General features: G+C 42.6%; 2 protein-coding genes across 2 annotated transcripts in view; both read right to left on the bottom strand.

Moving 5' to 3' along the window:
* Window positions 1-7531, bottom strand: part of LOC112080620 (multiple epidermal growth factor-like domains protein 9) — a 72398-nt gene extending 64867 nt beyond the window's left edge. The window contains exon 1 of the mRNA XM_024146456.2: window positions 6974-7531. Within this exon, the coding sequence (XP_024002224.1) occupies window positions 6974-7412 (439 nt within the window). The 5' untranslated portion in view covers window positions 7413-7531. The remainder of the gene's footprint in view (window positions 1-6973) is intronic.
* Window positions 7532-8621: 1090 nt separating this feature from the next.
* On the bottom strand, window positions 8622-17367 carry rpl35 (ribosomal protein L35). Its single transcript, XM_024146455.1, has 4 exons — window positions 17278-17367; window positions 16403-16539; window positions 13297-13378; window positions 8622-8825 (listed from the first exon to the last, which is right to left on the bottom strand). Exons 1-4 carry the CDS (start codon window positions 17278-17280, stop codon window positions 8676-8678), a joined length of 372 nt encoding a protein of 123 aa, XP_024002223.1. The 5' UTR covers window positions 17281-17367; the 3' UTR covers window positions 8622-8675.
* Between the last annotated feature and the right edge of the window lie 1736 nt (window positions 17368-19103).

Genomic DNA, 19103 nt, shown 5'->3' with positions numbered 1-19103 from the left:
GCTAACTGAAAGTGACCACAGGCATCATATTTGCACATCACAAGTGGACATATCGGTGACACGTTACTTGAACCCACTGTCATCACACCAACAGGCTTACAAAAGTACCAATCCCTTTTAAATTGGATTAAAACAATAGATTTTTCAAATTCTGATTTTCTATGAAAACAGTTCTTAAATGGAACACATTGAAAGTACTTTATGGACGACAACTTGCTGCTTTCTACACATGAAAGGCATTCAAAAACAGTCATATTTTGCTTCTCCCTCTCTGTCGACATGATGAATGGTTAGCTGCATTCATTATTACATAATCAACTGAATGAATAGCAAGACACTAACAAAGGACGTCATGGACTGCAGTGACTGGGATGGCAGGTATTCTGCAATTGTTATACAATTACGTTAGTCAGCAGCGAACATGGCCCGGCGACGCAGTGAGAAAAATAGAGATGCATCAGGCAGATATCTAGCACCAGCTAACAGCACCGTTCGGCTGGGGAAACAGGAACCTCTATCAGAGGTGACCTTGTTGCCACAGAGAAGATTACACAATGTGAAAATCTACCAGTGTGCACCTTTTTCCCTCATTGCCTCGGACTGCTCAATCGTCCCGACGGTGGTAGATACAGGACCCTTGACTGACTGTACATAAGCACTTTCTCCTCATGTCAACGGCATGGCTTTATCAGGAGGACAATGATAAAGGATGGGTTTGGAGTTCTATACAAAATGTGAAAGGGGTATCCTGCTCTTTGTAGCAGAGTGTGATTATCATTATATAATGTTGAACACAAGGCTCTTTCACTCTCCAAACAGCCACAACAGGGAGGGACTTATAAAGACCTCCAAAGCAGGGGTTTGAACCGTTTCAGGGAACATAACTGAAAACCGTAAAATAAAAATTGAGGAACAGAAGCAGAACAGAAGTGATCTATACTGTTCCGGAACATAAGTTATTTTAAAAGTAAAGGAACCAGTTAATAACGTTCTTTTACATTCCAGGCCTTTTTTTCCAACCCCACAAAGCGCCTATGCAAAGCCCTCATTTGTCAGCCAGAAACATATTCCAGTGTCTGCCCTTCCTTCCCATGCATAGTCTGCTGTAGCTACTGACGTTACAAACATGATTAAGAAATTAGGGAGAGATTTTTAATTAGAATATATTCACTTTTTCAATGCTAGTTAAGGATACTATAGTTAACACGTTTCACATTGGTTTTAACTACAAAAATACGTGTTTTTTATTTTAATTCTGATGCCACTGTGCACACAAGCTTGTTAGCTAGATCTGGTCTAGCTCTGGAAAACTCTAGGCAGCATTAAGTATAATGTAATGGAACTGAGAGTCATGGTCAACGGCTAGCTCTGGTCCAACGTTTGCTAGCTCTGGTCCAACGTTTGCTAGCTCTGGTCCAACGTTAGCTAGCTCTGGTCCAACGTTAGCTAGCTCTGGTCCAACGTTAGCTAAGCCAACACTGAAGTTCAAAGACATTCTAGGTTCCTCCATAGAAGCTGCTCCTCCGTAGGTATAATTCTGTGGGCCTAATTCACATATGCATGTCATAACAAGGTCTGGTTAGGGTGAAAGTACAATGTCCAATGTGCTTGAGGCTCTGGCATTGGAGGATGTGGACACTACCACCCATTTTTACATGAAAACATATCAAGTTCCCCATTCAGCAGTGATCTTTAGATAGAGCATGGTATGTACATTAGTACATCCAGGGACAGCACAGTGGTCACTGAAGCAGTAGGCTGGCAGTTCAGGTGGTGGCCTGGGAACGTTCATGACGAGGCCTGGTGGCTTCCCAGTGTTACGTAAGAGAGTGACTGCATGAATAGGACAAAGGACAAAGAGGTCAGAACTAACTGTGCCTCCCACACTCCAAAGCCTGGTTCCTCTCAAAGTGTTCCCTTGTGCCCCCTGATCAAAAGAAACATGGGCTTTGTTGTGCAAAGTACTCTTTGACCAGTGGTTCTACATTCCAATAGAATTTTACAGGAGTTACGCAACCAGCCTGAGCAGTCAGAGAGTGAGAGACATGTCCCTGCTCCTGGCAGCAGAGCCGCTGACCCCCGGAGTTTGCTGTGCCACTGTCACCTTGCATTGGCCGACACTTTCGTGATCCCCCTCACAGCTTACATCACATGACCCTTACAGACAGAGCAGAGAATCTCCAATCCAGCTCAGTGTGGTGTAGGTCACTATTGTTCTTACTGTATTCGGGAATTTGTCTTGCATCTCGAGCTCTTGAACTTTTAAGCGCGCAAGTCAAAAATATGTTGAGAATATGGATTAAATCGTTGACATTATGCAAGAATGGAACTTCTGTTATCACTTTTCACAGTAGACATGAAGATACACAAAGCCCACAGGCACTCAGCACATACATATGAGGGAGAACAAGGGAGACTGTATACTGCAGACACCCACAGCCCCACACAGAACATTTTTATATCAGAGAAGCAAAACAGTCTTGTGCTGTACAAGACACTGCTGCTGTGTCCACCAACTTTCCAACTGGGGAGCTTGGACGGCGCACTACACTTTCTCCTGACCTGCGAAGCTCATTAAGGGGGACCTGCCAGAGGGGCTGCCAGGAGATGCTTGAAGAGCAACGCTGCTGTCTTACACGCAGACCTCTGCTGAGGTCATCCCTGGCCAACTGGCCGCTCTCAGCAAATTTTACAGCCGGTAGAACCATTACATATTCCCACGGATCCACAGCGTCACAAAATTGGATTGCATTCTTCTCCGAGAGAACAAATCCTCTGGTTCAGCACAATTTCTGACCCTAAGAAGACACACTTTCCGTTTGTCACCACACTGCTTGTTTAAGAGTAAAATACAGTAGATTAATATCCTAAAGGAGATCATTCTTCTCACAGTAGCTTAAACAAACCAAGCACATAATGTCAAACAGAATATACAGCGTTCATAAACTGAAAAGGCCAGATAAACATAATGGTGGACAAGAAGACAGGCACAGTAGACAAATGGGTTTCTCTCAGCAGTTCAGTGTGTTTATGGCAAGAGGGATGTCCAAGGGTCTACTCTACAGCCTGGCTGCAGGTCGAGGGAAGTTTGACCAAGCCCTCAATGCTAGTGTAACGGGTGGTCAGGGTCAGCGACTACCATGGAGCCTTTTCAAGTAAGGCACATCGTATGGCTTCCCAACGTCTAGGTAGAGCGAGGGGAAACTTAATCTTACTGCAACATCACGGCAGATTCAGCAATGGCACCGTGTTTATTTTTATTTAACTCTTATTTTACCAGGTTGACAGAACACATTCTCATTTACAGCAACAACCTGGGGAATAAGAAGGGGGATGAATGAGCCAATTGGAAGCTGTGTGGGATTCTTGTTTTTGTTGTTATGGTGACCATTGGCACTGCCTCTCTGTAGCCTCCATCTACCCCGTACAACTGAATGTGGCATATCTGTGGTGTGATAACAGCGACAAGGTCAGATGCTTTTCATCTGGACAGGACACCCTGAAGGCTTGGCTATCGATCAAATACAGCCCCATTACAGTAGCCCTCTAGTTACTGCCTACTGGGTCCCTGTGCATGGGACAGGGAACAAATCAAAAACCAGGGAAAATGAATCCACCCGTAGCTGCAGTGGTAGTCCATCTACTGTAACACAAAAGCAACTCCAACCACATCTTGAATGAAACGTAGACACAATAAACAACATGTGGAGGTAATACTGTGTTCGCGGGAGTACTCTTTTTCGACAAATGAAATCCACTCCTCCCGCAACCAATAAAGCACAGTAAAACTTGTCATGAGTTACTCTAATATGAGCTTCCACTATTATTTAATGCAATCATCAAATATTATGCCTAGAACTAGAAGAACTCACACTGCTTCTAACCTCACCCTCTCAAGGCATCGCTGTTCTCTCAGTAGACATTTGAAAGAGAAAATGGTCAAGATGGAAACATGTATTACAAAATAATAAGCAGAATTTGACAGTGAGACGAGTTAAAAGACCAGACAATCAGACAAAACTGATTCAATATTTCTGAACTAGGTGGAGACCACAGAGGGGCAACATGGGCTGACAGGCAGCGCTGTGACAAACATCTCCTGGGTCTAGGAGTTTGCAATCCTTGCCATCACAAACCCATTAGCACAAAATAAATCAGTGCCAAGCCACAATGTTCCATCAGGGCTTGGCAGGGTCTATGGGGAGCATTGGGGATGCTATCCAACCAGGTGCAGAGAAACAGGCCCCTTTCAGATGCCCTGAGCTGTGCCGAAGCATGGGAAGAAAGGATAGGGATCTCTGAATGTGAAGCAGGGCACGTGCAATGTCACCCACGCTGGGACTTGCAATCTCACTCCACACATGAAGATCACAGGCGTATTAGTTCATGTCACTCCTACAGACCTGCAATGATATCCATTTTCAATCATTGATGACTTCCTCCCAATGTTACTTTATTGACACAAAACTACACAAAAACAAAGGTAGCCAGAAACATCTGACACATCTTTAGGCCAAAACCCTCCAGACAGGATACATATACAGTTGAAGTCAGAAGTTTACATACATATTAGCCAAATACATTTCAACTCAGTTTTTCACAATTCCTGACATTTAGTCCTAGTAAAAATTCAATCTTATGTCAGTTAGGATCACCACTTTATTTTAAGAATGTGAAATGTCAGAATAATAGTAGAGAGAATGATTTATTTCAGCTTTTATTTCTTTCATCACATTCCCAGTGGGTCAGACGTTTACATACACGCAATTAGTATTTGGTAGCATTGCCTTTAAATTGTTTAACTTGGGTCAAACGTTTTGGGTAGCCTTCCACAAGGTTCCCACAATAAGTTGGGTGAATTTTGCCCATTCCTCCTGACAGAGCTGGTGTAACTGAGTCAGGTTTGTAGGCCTCCTTGGTCGCACACGCTTTTCAGTTCTGCCCACAAATGTTCTATAGGATTGAGGTCAGGGTATGTGATGGCCACTCCAATACCTTGACTTTGTTGTCCTTAACCATTTTGCCACAACTTTGGAAGTATGCTTGTGGTCATTGTCCATTTGGAAGACCCATTTGCGACCAAGCTTTAACATCCTGACTGATGTCTTGAGATGTTGCTTCAATATATCCACATAATTTTCCAGCCTCATGATGCCATCTATTTTGTGAAGTGCACCAGTCCCTCCTGCAGCAAAGCACCCCCACAACATGATGCTGCCACCCGTGTGCTTCACGTTGGGATGGTGTTCTTCAGCTTGCAAGCATCCCCTTTTTTCTCCAAACATAACGATGGTCATTATGGCCAAACAGTTCTATTTTTGTTTCATCAGACAGAGGACATTTCTCCAAAAAGTACGATCTTTGTCCTCATGTGCAGTTGCAAATCGTAGTCTGGCTTTTTTTATGGCGGTTTTGGAGCAGTGGCTTCTTCCTTGCCGAGCGCCTTTCAGGTTATGTCGATAAAGGACTCGTTTTACTGTGGATATAGATACTTTTGTACCCATTTCCTCCAGAATCTTCACAAGGTCCTTTGCTGTTGTTCTGGGATTGATTTGCACTTTTCGCACCAAAGTACGTCATCTCTAGGAGACAGAACGCGTCTCCTTCCTGAGCGGTATGAATGCTGCGTGGTCCCATGGTGTTTATACTTGCGTACTATTGTTTGTACAGATGAACGTGGTACCTTCAGGTGTTTAGATATTGCTCCCAAGGATGAACCAGACTTGTGGAGGTCCACAATTTTTTTTCTGAGCTCTTGGCGATTTCTTTGGATTTTCCATGACATCAAGCAAAGAGGCACTGAGTTTGAAGGTAGGCCTTGAAATACATCCACAGGTACACCTCCAATTGACTCAAATTATGTCAATTGGCCTATCAGATGCTTCTAAAGCCATTACATCATTTTCTGGAATTTTCCAAGATGTTTAAAGGCACAGTCAACTTAGTGTATGTAAACTTCTGACCCACTGGAATTGTGATACAGTGAATTATAAGTGAAATAATCTGTCTGTAAACAATTGTTTGAAAAATGATTTGTGCCATGCACAAAGTAGATGTCCTAACCGACTTGCCAAAACTATAGTTTGGTAACAAGAAATTTGTGGAGTGGTTGAAAAACGAGTTTTAATGACTCCAACCTAAGTGTAAGTATACTTCTGACTTCAACTGAGAGTGAATGACATTCACAATAAAAATTCTATTGGATTCATATTACAATTAACCCGATTCAATAGTAGTTTTGCTCAGTTTTCTTTTCCCAAAACCTCAAGACCCTGATGCGTACAGATGATTAGTGGAATGTGTTAGATCAGGGCTGGGACAAAACCCTGACAACTACCTGATGGACATTCAATGAGTTTCCATGAAACAGCAAAACTGGCTACCACACAATTAATGCAAAATATCTGTTGATGGCGTCATATATATGTGTGCGTGTATACATATACACACACACATATACAGTCATTGGTTGATGCTACAATGAATGACCCTATTACAGTGGACGTCAGTCAGTAGTCACACTGGGCTAGTTGAAACAATGAACAAACTGGATGTAGAGTAAGAAAATGTTATTTAATTGTCCCTCCACAATGATACAAAATACCGATTAAAAAATGTACGCATTGAGGACCACTCAAATTGAGTTGAAACATGGTACAGACATCATCTATAATGCATTACAGCTATACACATGTAACGTTATGCATAAACAAAACACTAAGTAGGCTAGAGTGGATAAATGGACAATTAGGCACTTAACATAAGTTACATTTCCCATCGCCTTTTCGTGTAACTGGAAAAGGGTCATGTGTCTTGAGACAAATGGCAGTGACAGTGCTTTGTTTCATTTTCAAATAAATATTTTTTATTTCATGCTAAGCGGTGTTTGGACATGAAAAGAATCCTGTTTCAAAATAAAGGTCAACATCCTACTGCATTTCAATTTCCAAAAATGGGTACAGCAGAGACTTACTTTGTTGCGTGTCAGTGGTGGGGACAGGTAGAAGCTGAGAGGTGGGCGAAGAATGTGTCTTTGTTTCGGAAGTCCTCGATGTAGAAATTGTCTCCTTCGATATGGACTCACTTATGGTGGTCTTTGCTGTTCGGGTCAACTTGTTTGTTTGGGAAGATTTAGTGGTTTTACCTGTAATCCTGTTTGCCGATGTGGTCGCGGTAGAAACTGGGGAGAGCGCTGAAATCGTGGACAACCTCACATTGTCCTCGGGTAAATAGTTTGGCATGGTAGTGTCGAGCTGCCCGAGTGTGATTTCGGACATGGCAGGTTGCTTTGATACAGACAGTTCATTGTTGTTGGAGGCGCGCGGTGCAGCACGATATAACCCAGCTGTCAATGAAAACAAAAGTAATTCCAGCATCGTTGACCTTAACATAGTTCCAAGTTCACACTTCATGTTCTTTCAACTCCCCACGTAAAAGTTTGAACAATTCCAACTAAACAGCACTTGAGATCAGTGCACCCATCACTGGTTCTGCTGCCACAACTGCTTTCTCGCGCTTACAACCAGCTCGAGTTCTACTATCCGTCGCACCAACGAGACAATGGGCAATATGATTGACAAGCGCTCCAACCAATGCAAAGAGCCCTGTTAAGAGTTGTACATTTTAGATGTCTCTGTAATTTATTACATACCTACACGTTTCCCCAATTTTTATTTTTTAAACACAGGGTGGTCTACTCTGGCCTAGAGAGACTGAGAACACTGTCTACGACAGTTTTTTTTGCTGCAAAACAAAAACATGGTAATTAATCAAAATTCACATGAATAAATAACACTGGTTTTGGTTGATTTAGTAAAGAATAAATTTAGTTTGCCAAAATAGATTAAAAGCCTATTCATGATTGACTTCATGGCATATAGTTTAATTGAAGTGTCCATTACACGAGAACCTAGAGCACCATCTGGTGACGACTCAGCGAAACCAAAGGTCAGGACCTGCTCCTACCTAAACTCTATATGGGAAATATTTAACCTAAAAGCTCATTTGGAGGATGTGAGGCAATTGCGGAGCCTCCAAAGCTGGCAGAGGCAAAATTGAACTCCGTACTGCATCGTTGTGCGCTGCCCAAATATTGTAACATTGCGGAAGGCTCCATATAGCTCTGCATTGACATGATTGGTTGACGGTAGGTGGAGGCGGGAGGTCCAGTATAAACACAAACTCACATCCTTGACAACAGCTCTGCAATGCAAAGGCAAGAAGTATAAATGCCTTGACTTTTGCAGAGGCCTTATCGCAGTAAATGCTGTATGGCTCATAGACAGAAGACAGGCATTTAGTCTTGATTGACCATGCAAAGCCTAACTTAGGAGTAGTAACAAAAAGTTTCTGGGTAAGATCATAGTCAAACTTTTATACACCAATCCATCATAGCTTAAGATAAATGATGAAGAATGGAGAGCGCACATGTCACAGGGGAGGGAATGAGGTCACAGCATTTTATTTGATAATTTTCCCCATGTCGTTTCCCTTGTTATTTTGTTTGTCACATCTTAAACGGTGTACATTTTTTCCAATTGTTAAAAAAAGACAATTACTGTTAAAAAATGCTGTTCCCTTGGGATTCTGATAGATTTAATTCAAACACTTACAAGACAACATTATATTTTTTCCTGGGAAAGGTAATTTATTTTCAATACAAAAAAGGTACAGACTCAAGCCTTGACAGCGAACTTGCGAATAGTGTACAAGCGTGATTTTCTCTGCATCTTTTTGGTCATCAGACTCTCCTCATGTTTGTTCAGCCGCCTGCGGATGGCACGGGTCTTCCTTGGCCTCAGATCCAGGGGCTTGTACTTCTTACCCTGCAAAAGAAGCAAAAAAGTGTAAAGATTCCAATTCCATTCAAATCACTATTCCAATTTCCATGATTTCAGGGATTCAAGTCTTTTTTGGTACAGGTACAACTGACCATGACACGTGTTCCAAAATGTAAGGCCAGAAATATTTATTTACAGGTGGAAGAATTATTTACAGGTGGTTTATTCCAGGTAATTACATATACATTTGACTGTATGTGTGAAAGAAAGTGAAGAAAAAATATATATATACAGAATGGGGACATTCCAGAAAGCAAGCTCAACTACTGTTATTCACGATTTTCTAGAAATATGAAGCTTTATGTCAGAACACAAGGATCCACAACAGCTGATTTTGGAATCAGTTCACCAAATCATATCCAGCTCTTCAAATCTGCTAACTACTAGTTCAACGCTAATAAATCTCAACAGTCCCTTCCCCTCTGCCCTCCATTTGCACATTCACATGCTCTTCCGCCATATGCACAAGTGTACCAAAGCTGAGGGAGTGAAAATGATTCACGGTGTAGGGGCTAATAAGACCCTCCAATAGCCAGTTTAACAGCTTCAGAACAACGTCTTCCCAACACACACAACAATTTAAAAAATAATGGAGAGGCGTGTATAATTATATGCCACATGCAACGTCCCGAATGTCCTGAAGTTGATGAGTTTAATTGATCCCCTCGGCACTTGAAGTCTCGTCAGCAACATGTGACAACGGAGTACCCTCCGAGTGAGTTGGCAGGGGCGAGGGGCTGGTTTGAGATTCAGCAACGCAGTCCTTGATCCAGGCTGTAAGTGCCATTCTGCAAATGACCCCCTAGTCTTGGAACCCATAACCAAATCCAACGCTAGCTAGCCAACTACATTTACTTCTTGGGGCTAGGGATGTGGCGGTCACAAAATTTCATCAGCCAATGATTGTCAAGAAAATAACTGTCGGTCTCACAGTAATTGACCGTTAACTAACAAAACACACATAGCCTACAAGCCACTGATGTATACCTTTGGAACATCAACATTTAAAAAGTTTAATAAATCCATTTAATATAGCCTACACCTTCACAATAAATCAAATGTTTATTTTAGACAGGTCTAAAGAAGCATGATATGAATAAAATGTAGTCCATTTCAGAAGAACAGAATAGCATTCTCTGTAGTCCTTATATTAGGTCCTGATCTGGCTATGCCAATTGGCTGTGGGTTACACTAGTTAATTTAGCAGACACGATTTGCTTTGAATTCCGTGGCATTATTTTATAGTATCAAGAACACAAATAGACAAAGCTGAATAAAATATAAATAATATTTTCTCCAAACGCTTTGAGGGAGAGCGCACATGCGGCTATTCTGTTGAGCGGTTAACAAAGAAATGGGTATTCCTATATGCTTAATATAGTGTTCTTGATTTGTTCTACAAACGTTGGACTATATGTTTTGATTTTTAATCCATTGTAAGGCTGCTTGATGCGACTAATGATGATTTGAAAACTCAGTTTAGTTATTTGCGCAAGCTGTACACACTACATCAGTCTCTCATTTACAATTTGACAAGCACTTCATAATGCCTAGAATTTCATGGCGGCATCCCCTTTGTGTGGCCGTAATGCACCCTAAAAAAAAAAATCCATGCCCTTTGCGACCAGTGGCCGTTGAAGCCCTTCTCCCCGGGTGCAGCGTTTGAAGCCCTTCTCCCCGGGTGCAGCGTTTGAAGCCCTTCTCCCCGGGTGGCAGCGTTTGAAGCCCTTCTCCCGGTGCGCGTTTGAAGCCCTTCTCCCGGGTGCTGGCGTTTGAAGCCCTTCTCCCGCGGGTGCTGCGTTTGAGCCCTTCTCCCCGGGTGCTGCGTTTGAAGCCCTTCTCCCGGGTGCTGCGTTTGAAGCCCTTCTCCCCGGGTGCTGCGTTTGAAGCCCTTCTCCCCGGGTGCAGGCGTTTGAAGCCCTTCTCCCGGGTGCTGCGTTTGAAGCCCTTTCCCGGGTGCTGCGTTTGAAGCCCTTCTCCCCGGGTGCTGCGTTTGAAGCCCTTCTCCCCGGGTGCAGCGTTTGAAGCCCTTCTCCCCGGGTGCTGCGTTTGAAGCCCTTCTCCCCGGGTGCTGCGTTTGAAGCCCTTCTCCCGCGGGTGCTGCGTTTGAAGCCCTTCTCCCCCGGGTGCTGCGTTTGAAGCCCTTCTCCCCGGGTGCTGCGTTTGAAGCCCTTCTCCCCGGGTGCTGCGTTTGAAGCCCTTCTCCCCGGGTGCTGCGTTTGAAGCCCTTCTCCCGGGTGCTGCGTTTGAAGCCCTTCTCCCGGGTGCTGCGTTTGAAGCCCTTCTCCCCGGGTGCGCGTTTGAAGCCCTTCTCCCCGGGTGCTGCGTTTGAAGCCCTTCTCCCCGGGTGCTGCGTTTGAAGCCCTTCTCCCGGGTGCTGCGTTTGAAGCCCTTCTCCCGGGTGCGCGTTTGAAGCCCTTCTCCCCGGGTGCTGCGTTTGAAGCCCTTCTCCCGGGTGCTGCGTTTTGAAGCCTCTTCTCCCCGGGTGCTGCGTTTGAAGCCCTCTCCGGGTGCTGCGTTTGAAGCCCTTCTCCCCGGGTGCTGCGTTTGAAGCCCTTCTCCCCGGGTGCTGCGTTTGAAGCCCTTCTCCCCGGGTGCAGCGTTTGAAGCCCTTCTCCCCGGGTGCTGCGTTTGACAGCCCTTCTCCCCGGGTGCTGCGTTTGAAGCCCTTCTCCCGGGTGGCAGCGTTGAAGCCCTTCTCCCGGGTGCTGCGTTTGAAGCCCTTCTCCCGGGTGCTGCGTTTGAAAGCCCTTCTCCCCGGGTGCTGCGTTTGAAGCCCTTCTCCCCGGGTGCTGCGTTTGAAGCCCTTCTCCCCGGGTGCTGCGTTTGAAGCCCTTCTCCCCGGCACTCACATGGCTCTCCATCACATGATCGGGTCTTTCTCAAAGGCTACAAGTGAAGACCGACACGTCGGGGACGCAACTGCACGTGTCCTTATGCAATTCCGAGGTGCATATTGAAGATATTGGAAGAACTGTCCAAATTTACAGCCAACAAGATGGGTAGGCCTAATGAACACCAAAAGCACTAGCCTATGTCAATCTACTATCCCCATAGTACATAAATTGACCTATTCTATTCTGTGCGAGAAATAAATATTCCAAATATAGTCTGGGACAATTGTGGGATGCGATAGCTCCCAAATGAATACAACCACTAGCATCAAAAAAACGTTTTTATGCAATGTGGCTGAGGCAACAGATCAGAACGTTTAGCTTAAAATGTTGACAGCCTAATAGTTTATTTATTCACATTATAAGAGCAGCAATGCACACATCGTAGTAGGCTATAAGCGCAAATGTTCCATTAGTGGAAAAACATTATCAAAAGTGACCGCAAATGCGATTATGCATGCAATGCTTTTATTATAAAGGTGCATTTTAAATGGTGAAAATGATCTTCCCCAAACTTGAAACTTACCTGCTGCTTATGTATGCCAGTTAGGCGCTACACGCATTGTAAAGCGGATGTGCTTAATTTTAAGAAGTTATTTGGCCACTTTAGTTGTAATACAAACCTTATCAAAACATATAGGCCTGAGGTGTGATTAGAAAAAGTCGCCAAAAGTGATAATATATAATTCACAAGTGATAGGCTAATATTGTCACCCATCAAACTATTCTTGATTTAATCTTGTCTTTACATATACGTGTGAAAATGTATTTGATTTAGAATGGACCATTATCATGCACCTGTATTGAAACAGGGCAGCTAGAAAAAATACACGTCATCTATGCACTTAAATAGCGAATGGAGAATGCTTTTCCCGTGGTTCATTTTCATGCCAGCCAGGTAGGCTATACTCCTGTTGTAAATATAATATGTTTAATATTAGGAAAGTTGGGAAATAAATATATTAGGCCTAACCTATAAAAAGCTGATGGGAGGCCATCAAAACTGTTCTCAAGCAATTGCATAGCCTATAGAAATGTTTGGCAACAAGAGCTGTCATGAAGTGTTTGATTAGATTTTCGATCACATTTGCATTGATGTCAGAGTGATTAGAGGGACAGTAGAGTGCTGAGTACCAGGCAGTTAGCAAGTTTGGTAGGCTACTAATGACCATCAGCAGCATCAAAGCATGGAGAAGCCTTATTACCATGACTAAACGGTCATGTGGAATTTGACTGCCTTCATGACTCGTGACCGCCGGTGTGGCGGTAATACGGTCACCGCAAACAGCCCTACTTAGGGCAGATGTGGCTGGATTTCAACTAGCGAAAACTCCACATCATGATTCAGCAAAAGAATCAGTGACGCTGATGCACCAAATAAAGATTTGTGAAAAGAATCTAATGCTGATGCACCAAATACGTGAAGACAATTAGAGCTCAGTATTGCTAGTGACCTCAGGATACTGTACCATCATGACGCATAGATACTGTGATTCTATACTATAACATCCTATAACTTAAATCCATGAAGCCAGCAACAAAGTTTTAAATAAAAGGTCTACCTTGTAGAATTTCCTCAGGTTCTCCTTCTGGGTCTGGTTGACGACTGTCAGGACTCTGGCAATGGACTTCCGAACGACACGGCTGAAATAAAAGGTGGGAATAAGTGAAATGCATGAAACATTGCACTTTGAACATTTTATTTAAAACAACTTAAAAAGGTAGACTCCGCAATATGACGTAGATGCAAAAAGTAAACAGCATAGTGGGTCAATTTCCACAACAACAGAGCGTTAAAGCACGATAATCAACTTCTCCTGTGACTCCCATGCTGTAAGAGCGTGAAGCTAACCCATCCACATGCGCAGATGCTGTGTGAAAGAAAAGTCTTGAATCTTACTCATCTCAATATCTGCAATGCTGATCATGGCAACTAATGACATATTGCTATTTACTACGTTTTAATTTTATCTTTCAAATTGTACCGATAAGATGTAGGGAAATGTACAATTGCTTTCTGCCATATATCAATGTCAAACAATGTGTAGTACATTCAAGTTTAACATGTTTTACGAGGGGTGTGCCGATCTGGCAATGATCTGGTTATGAGTTTCCCTAATTTTCCAAAAACATTGTATTTTCAGCTGTTTGAAGCCGGTGTACAAAAACGAAAGTAAAAGACGCAAAAACAAACCTCAAGAATGGGAATAATAGAAACAGCACCCCCAGAACATATTTAGCGCTTCTTAGATTTGCTTTCAATGAGATTGACAGATCTATAATACATTTTTATGTCAATTTGGTCAGGTCACACAAAAAGTTACATATTGAAAACAAAGTAGGGGCGTGGATCAGAAAACAAGTCCGTATCTGGTGTGACCACCATTTGCCTCATGCAGTTCACCAGGCTGTTAATTGTGGCCTGTGGAATGTTGTCCACCTCTTCAATGGCTGTATTGGCAGGAACTGGAACACGCTGTCGTACACATCAATCCAGAGCATCCCACACCTGCTCAATGGGTGACTGGTGATGTCTGGTGAGTATGCAGGCCATGGAAACACTGGGAAATATTCAGCTTCCAGAAATTGTGTACAGATCCTTGCAACATGGTGCCGTGCATTATCATGCGGAAACATGAGGTGATGGCGTTGAATGGCACGACAATGGGCCTCAGGATCTCATCACGGTATCTCTGTGCATTCAAATTGCCATCAATAAAATGCAATTGTGTTCATTGTCCATAGCTTATACCTGCCCATACCATAACCCCACCGCCACCATGGGACACTCTGTTCATAACAGCAAACCGCTCGCCCACACAACACCATAAACGCTGTCTGCCATCTGCCCAGTACAGTTGAAACCGGGATTCATCCGTGAGGAGCACACTTCTCCAGCGTGCCAGTGGCCATTAAAGGTGAGCATTTGTCCACTGAAGTTAGTTACGACGCCGAACTGCAATTAGGTCACCTTGGTGAGGTCGACGAGCACGCAGGTAAGCTTCCTTGATACGGTTTCTGACAGTTCATGCAGAAATACTTCAGTTTCATCAGGTTTCCAGGTGGCTGGTTTCAGATGATCCCGCAGGTGAAGAAGAAAGATGGAGGTCCTGGGCTGGCGTGGATACACATGGCCTGCGGTTGTGAGACGTACTGCCAAATTCTCTAAAATGACATTGAAGAAGGCCTATGGCAGAGAAATTAACATTCAATTCTCTGGCAACAGCTTTGGTGGACATTCCTGCAGTCAGCATGCCATTTGCAAACTCCCTCAAAACTTGAGCCATCTGTGGCATTGTGTTGGGTAACAAAACGGCACATTTTAGAGTGGTCTTTTATTGTCCCCAGCACAAGGTACACCTGTATAATAATCATGCTGTTTAATCAGATTCTTGATACGCCACACATATCACATATAGGTGGATGGATTATCTTGGCAAAGGAGAAATGTTCACTAACAAGGATGTAAACACATTTCTGCACAAAATTTGAGAAATAATATTTTTGTGTGTATGGAACATTTCTGGGATCTTTTATTTCAGCTCATGAAACATGGGACCAATACTTTACACATTGCGCTTATATTTCTGTTCACTGTATATGTAATTCTATGATTAAGCGCGTGTACACAGGAGGTTCCGTACCGGGAATAAATTCAATCAACTTTCACCCATGTCATAAAATACATCTTAAAGTTCCCTTTAAAATGCTCAAATGAAGGTTGTTGAAAAACCTTCAGGGCCAAGCTTCCCGAGATTACTTCATTCTAAGGTAAACAGGCTACATATGCCTCCATATTTCAATAACAATAACAATCAAATACAATTGAGTTCTATTTTGCTGTTGTGGCCTAGTCATTTTGCCTCAATATACTTCCTGTGTAACAACATGCACAATGATGTGAGAATTAAGATTTAATGCAATAGAGGCTACAACAGAATAAAACACCTCAATATTTGTAGCCATAGGTGATAGTCTCTCTAGGAGCTGATCCGTTGTCACTAGTGTGTACGACTACTTATGTTAGGTAAGAAATTTAATAGAGAACGCTGATCTGAGAGCAGCACTGCCTTCCTTTCGATCCTATCAGTATCGACACATGCTTCAAAGACCCACTTAGTGAACATTCTCTACGCAGAGTTTTGGGAAACGCATGTGACATATTTGGACATTATAGGAACGATGCGTTGCTAAACCCTTCTAAGCTCAAGTTCTGTCGCTATCAGGAAACACAGAACCAGGTCAACAAGTTCATTACCTGAGAGTTCAGGTTCTACCAGGGGCGGCAGGTAGCCTAGTGGTTAAGAGCCTTGGACCAGTAACTGGTTCGAGGGTTGAGCGGATAATGATCCTGTGAAGTGCGCGGTTGTGATCTCACCTAGCCTACCTGCACCCTCATAGAAATGTGTGCATTGAGGACCCATAGACGTCAAGCGTGGTGAATTGGACACAGTAATTCACATCTGTGAGCATTCCATCTAAACTCCTGACATTGTTGTCCAAAGGTGAGGAAATGCTCATATGGGTGCAGTTGTGTTTACATTCACCTAATGCCTGCTTTTAATGATGCCACTAGACACTTCTGCATATGACCTGTCTGCAAAACATTGTGGAAGGAAAGGTAAAATGAACTGTTAGCAAGTGCAAGTGATTCTAAACAATACTCACATCTTGGACAGTTTGGATGCAGCACCACCCGTAACCTTGGCAACACGGAGCTGAGATAGTTCCACCTTGAGGTCTTCAAGCTGTTTAAGGAGTTCCTCCTTCTTCTTGCCCCGCAAGTCTCGGGCCTTGATTTTAGCCTGAAAAAAAACATTGATAAACAAATAATTAATTAGAACGGTAGTTCTTTACTGATGACTTCAAACTAACATGGAATATTTTGCAATCTGTCTAATCATACAGATCTAACAGGATAACTACAATAACATTGTAATTTATCTGAGTCAAGTGTATGACAATGTTCACCCTAGAGGGAAAACCAAAACACACAGCCATGGCCTCCTATAAATGACGACCGTGTCCTAGACTACTTAAATTACGATTGAGGATGGTTCAGGCAAGATGCCCAAACTCTGAACCTTGAAATGCAGCATTCACATTTGTAGCACTAGCAAACATACCCAAAATAAAACTTTCGTCTGACAAGTGCCTAATTATGTCAATGCCTCTAAATACTTCACACTAGATAACATATTTGCAAGATGGTCTACCTAGCGACTAATAAAAACTTAAAATTGCCAACTAACTACACTATGTGAGATAAAAGTTACCTAGTTGACAGTCGATGTCATTAATTTGTCTGTCTCTCGTAGTACTTATGTAAACCTGACCATCTGAGGGGTTAGCCCAAAAAAAGTACCACTGGATTCTGAACGTGCAGGACATTCTAATCAACGAATTCGAAGGCGGACTCAATCAAAAATTAATCACGCAAAGCCCAGCGATGTGTGCCAACTATTTTATAAATGTTACTATATACAAATTGTCTGGATGATGGAAGATTGTGTTAGATTGATTTATTGTCGATTATTGCTTACCATCGTCGTCGCTGATAGCTCACCAAAAAGGAAGTTGAGGGGCCAGGTAGGAACATCTACCGGGTTATTATCGACCAATCAGAATCTTCGTAATCCTGACAAGAACTGGTATCAATTAGATTTCCGGTTTCAAAATAAAATCTCTCAGTAAAAAAAAAAAAATTTAGTAGGATAAGTGATGGACATCTTTTTTAACGGTTTCGTTGTACAGTAAATAGTATTGCAATAGTTAATGAATTTGGGGAGGAATCAAAACCAAATAATTGAAATATTGCTACCACTTGATGCACATTTAGCAATAATTTAGAGTATGTTGAACGCATAACATTTTTCAAATGTGTTATTATAATTGGTTAATATTCAGAGAGAACATTCAACCTTTATTCACTATGAACATTCAAACGGCATTAAATAAATATTTCACACATAAATAGCTATATAATAACCAACAAATGTTTAGACAGAAAATTAACCATAGGGTTGTCTGTCAAATAACACACTGTGGTACTCCATAACATACTCTCAGCATGTTTAATGAAATTGGCCTGAGCACGGAGCTGCTCCAAATCGACAAGGAGCAAAGTGTTGTAACTGTGGTAGAGAACATGAGGTGACATCCCTGGAATGCCCGAGTAGGGTGAAAGAGACTGGGTTTGCCAAAATCAGGGCAGTTGAGAGAGTTTCCCTATGAGGAGGCTATCAAAAGGGTAGAAAGATTATCTCTGAAGGTCCCTTGTAGTGAATCACCAGCAGGACCCAGAAATTCTTAATGTGAAGAAAGTGGACTTTGTGTCTTCTATAGCGATCGTGTGAAACGGCACTGCACAAGTTGAAAAGAAGTCAAGAAAGATCTACATCATTGTTTCTGTAAATGAAATATTTCTGGGATTAAAATATCTCACATCTGAGGAGCTACCTTGATTACTTACATTTCAAGTTATTTAGCAAGTCAATTATCTTGTGTGATTTACAGTAGTGAGTCCATACATTTCTTTCATACTGAGGCCCCGTGGCAATCGAACCCACAACCCTGGCGTTGCAAGCGCCATGCTCTACCAACTGAGTCACACTGATTACAGGTGTGTTTAAGTTTTCAAATTACTGAAGGAGTGGGAATATATCATTTGAAAACTTAAATACCCTGCTTAGGCTCTGAATCCTCAGAGAGTGGGATGACACGACACAGTGTGGCTCAGTTGGTAGAGCATGGCGCTTGCAACGCCAGGGTTGTGGGTTTGATTGCCATGGGGGTTCAGTATGAAAGAAATGTATGAAAATGTATGGACTCACTACTGTAAATCACTCTGGATAAGAGCGTCTGCTAAATGACTTGAAATGTAAGTAATCCAGGTAGCTCCTCAGAGAGTGGGATCACATACATGTATATATATGCAATACCAGTCAAAAGTTTGGACACACCTACTCATTCAAGGGTTTTTCTTTATTTTTACTATTTTCTACAATGCAGAATAATAGTGAAGACATCAAAACTATGAAATAACACATATGGAATCATGTAGTAACCAAAAAAGTGTAAAACAAATCAAAATAGATTTTAGATTCTTCAAAGTAGCCACCCTTTGCCTTGATGATAGCTTTGCACACTCTTGGCATTCTCTCAACCAGCTTCATGAGGTAGTCACCTGGAATGTATTTCAATTAATAGGTGTGCCTTGTTAAAAGTTCATTTGTGGAATTTCTTTCCTTCTTAATGTGTTTGAGCCAATCAGTTGTGTTGTGACAAGGTAGGGGTGCTATACAGAAGATAGCCCTATTTGGTAAAAGACCAAGTCCATATTATGGCAAGAACAGCTCAAATAAGCAAA

The sequence above is a fragment of the Salvelinus sp. IW2-2015 genome, unplaced genomic scaffold (assembly GCF_002910315.2).
Source record: "Salvelinus sp. IW2-2015 unplaced genomic scaffold, ASM291031v2 Un_scaffold16393, whole genome shotgun sequence".
Lineage (NCBI taxonomy): Eukaryota > Metazoa > Chordata > Actinopteri > Salmoniformes > Salmonidae > Salvelinus > Salvelinus sp. IW2-2015.
Note: the sequence above shows the minus strand (reverse complement) of the source record. Positions and strands in the feature narration are given on the sequence as shown.